The 1,554-nt window shown below is 29.2% G+C and overlaps 1 protein-coding gene across 2 annotated transcripts in view; it reads left to right on the forward strand.

Moving 5' to 3' along the window:
* Nucleotides 1–1,554, forward strand: part of LOC122566174 — an 8,967-nt gene that overhangs the window by 3,325 nt on the left and 4,088 nt on the right. Inside the window, exon 2 of one of the 2 annotated variants that reach the window (XM_043723040.1) lies at nucleotides 100–908. The exons of the other annotated variant lie outside the window; for it this stretch is intronic. Coding sequence (XP_043578975.1) covers nucleotides 100–148 — 49 coding nt within the window. The 3' untranslated portion in view covers nucleotides 149–908. Of the gene's footprint in view, nucleotides 1–99; nucleotides 909–1,554 lie in introns of those variants that run through there. 2 annotated transcript variants of the gene reach the window in all.

Consider the following 1,554-nt stretch of genomic DNA (forward strand, 5'->3'; position numbering starts at 1 on the left):
AGTGCCTGTTTAAGAGGCCAGCTATTGTTTGGAATGCATATGGACATTAATAGGGATTCAAAATATTAGTATTTCTAAATTAATGTGTATATCTTACAGAGTATTGCACAGATACTATGGATATGTTATAATGTATTGCCAAACATAATCTGGATATGTTGCAACATAATATTCTTCAGTATAGTGCAGAGTATGACAAGTAATATGGATATGTGTTAATGCATTGCTAAAATATTATATACATATGGTAGGCATTATAGTGTCTGATGATGAAGCAAGCTATTGATTCGAAGAAATATGGATATTAATAGGGATATAGTATATCAATAGTGTTACTATTTCTAAGTTAATATGGATATCTGACAGAGTATTGCTCCGATGTTATGCATATGCTATAATGTATTGCCAACGATAATCTGCATATTTTGCAACATAACATTGTTCAGTATGGAGCAGAGTATGAAAATTGATATCAATATGTGATAATGCATTGCTAAAATATTTGTATATGTGTGATAGATGATATAGTACCTGTTTAAGAGGCCAGCTATTGCTTGGAATGCATATGGATATTAATAGGGATGTGGTATTTCAAAATATTAGTATTTCTAAATTAATCTGGATATCTTACAGAGTATTGCACAGATACTATGGATATGTTATAATGTATTGCCAAACATAATCTGGATATGTTGCAACATAATATTCTTCAGTATAGTGCAGAGTATGACAAATAATATGGATATGTGTTAATCCACTGCTAAAATATTTATATACATGTGGTGGACGATATAGTGCCTGTTTAAGAGAGAAGCTATTGTTTCAAAGAAATATGGATATTAATAGGTATATAGTATTTCAAAACGTTACTATTTGTAAATTAATGTGGATATCTTACAGAGCATTGCAGAGATATTATGGATATGTTATAATGCATTGCCAAAGTATAATTTGGAAGTTTTGGAACATATGTTCACTATGGAGCAGGGTATAAAAAATAATATGGACATGATACAATGTATTGCCAAACATAATCTGGATCTGTTGCAACATAGTAATGTTCAGTATGGAGCAGAGCATGATAAATAATATGGATATGTGTTAATCCACTGCTAAAATATTATATACATATGGTAGGCATTATAGTGTCTGATGATGAGGCAAGCTATTGTTTCAAAGAAATATGGATATTAATAGGGATATAGTATTTCAAAATATTACTATTTAATTCTAAATATTAGTATTTCTAAATTAAAATGGATATCTTACAGAGTATTGCATAGATACTATGGATATGATATAATGTATTGCGAAATATGTTGCAACATAACATTGTTCGGTATGGAGCAGAGTACGAAAAATAATATGGATATGTGTTAATCCACTGCTAAAATATTTATATACATGTGGTAGATCATATAGTGCCTGTTTAAGAGGCAAGCTATTGTTTCTAATGCATATGGATATATTAATAGGGATGTAGTAGTTTAAAATATTAGTATTTTAAAATTAATGTGGATATCATACAAAGTATTGCTCAGATATTATGGATAT

This window comes from Bombus pyrosoma, linkage group LG3 (assembly GCF_014825855.1).
Source record: "Bombus pyrosoma isolate SC7728 linkage group LG3, ASM1482585v1, whole genome shotgun sequence".
Lineage (NCBI taxonomy): Eukaryota > Metazoa > Arthropoda > Insecta > Hymenoptera > Apidae > Bombus > Bombus pyrosoma.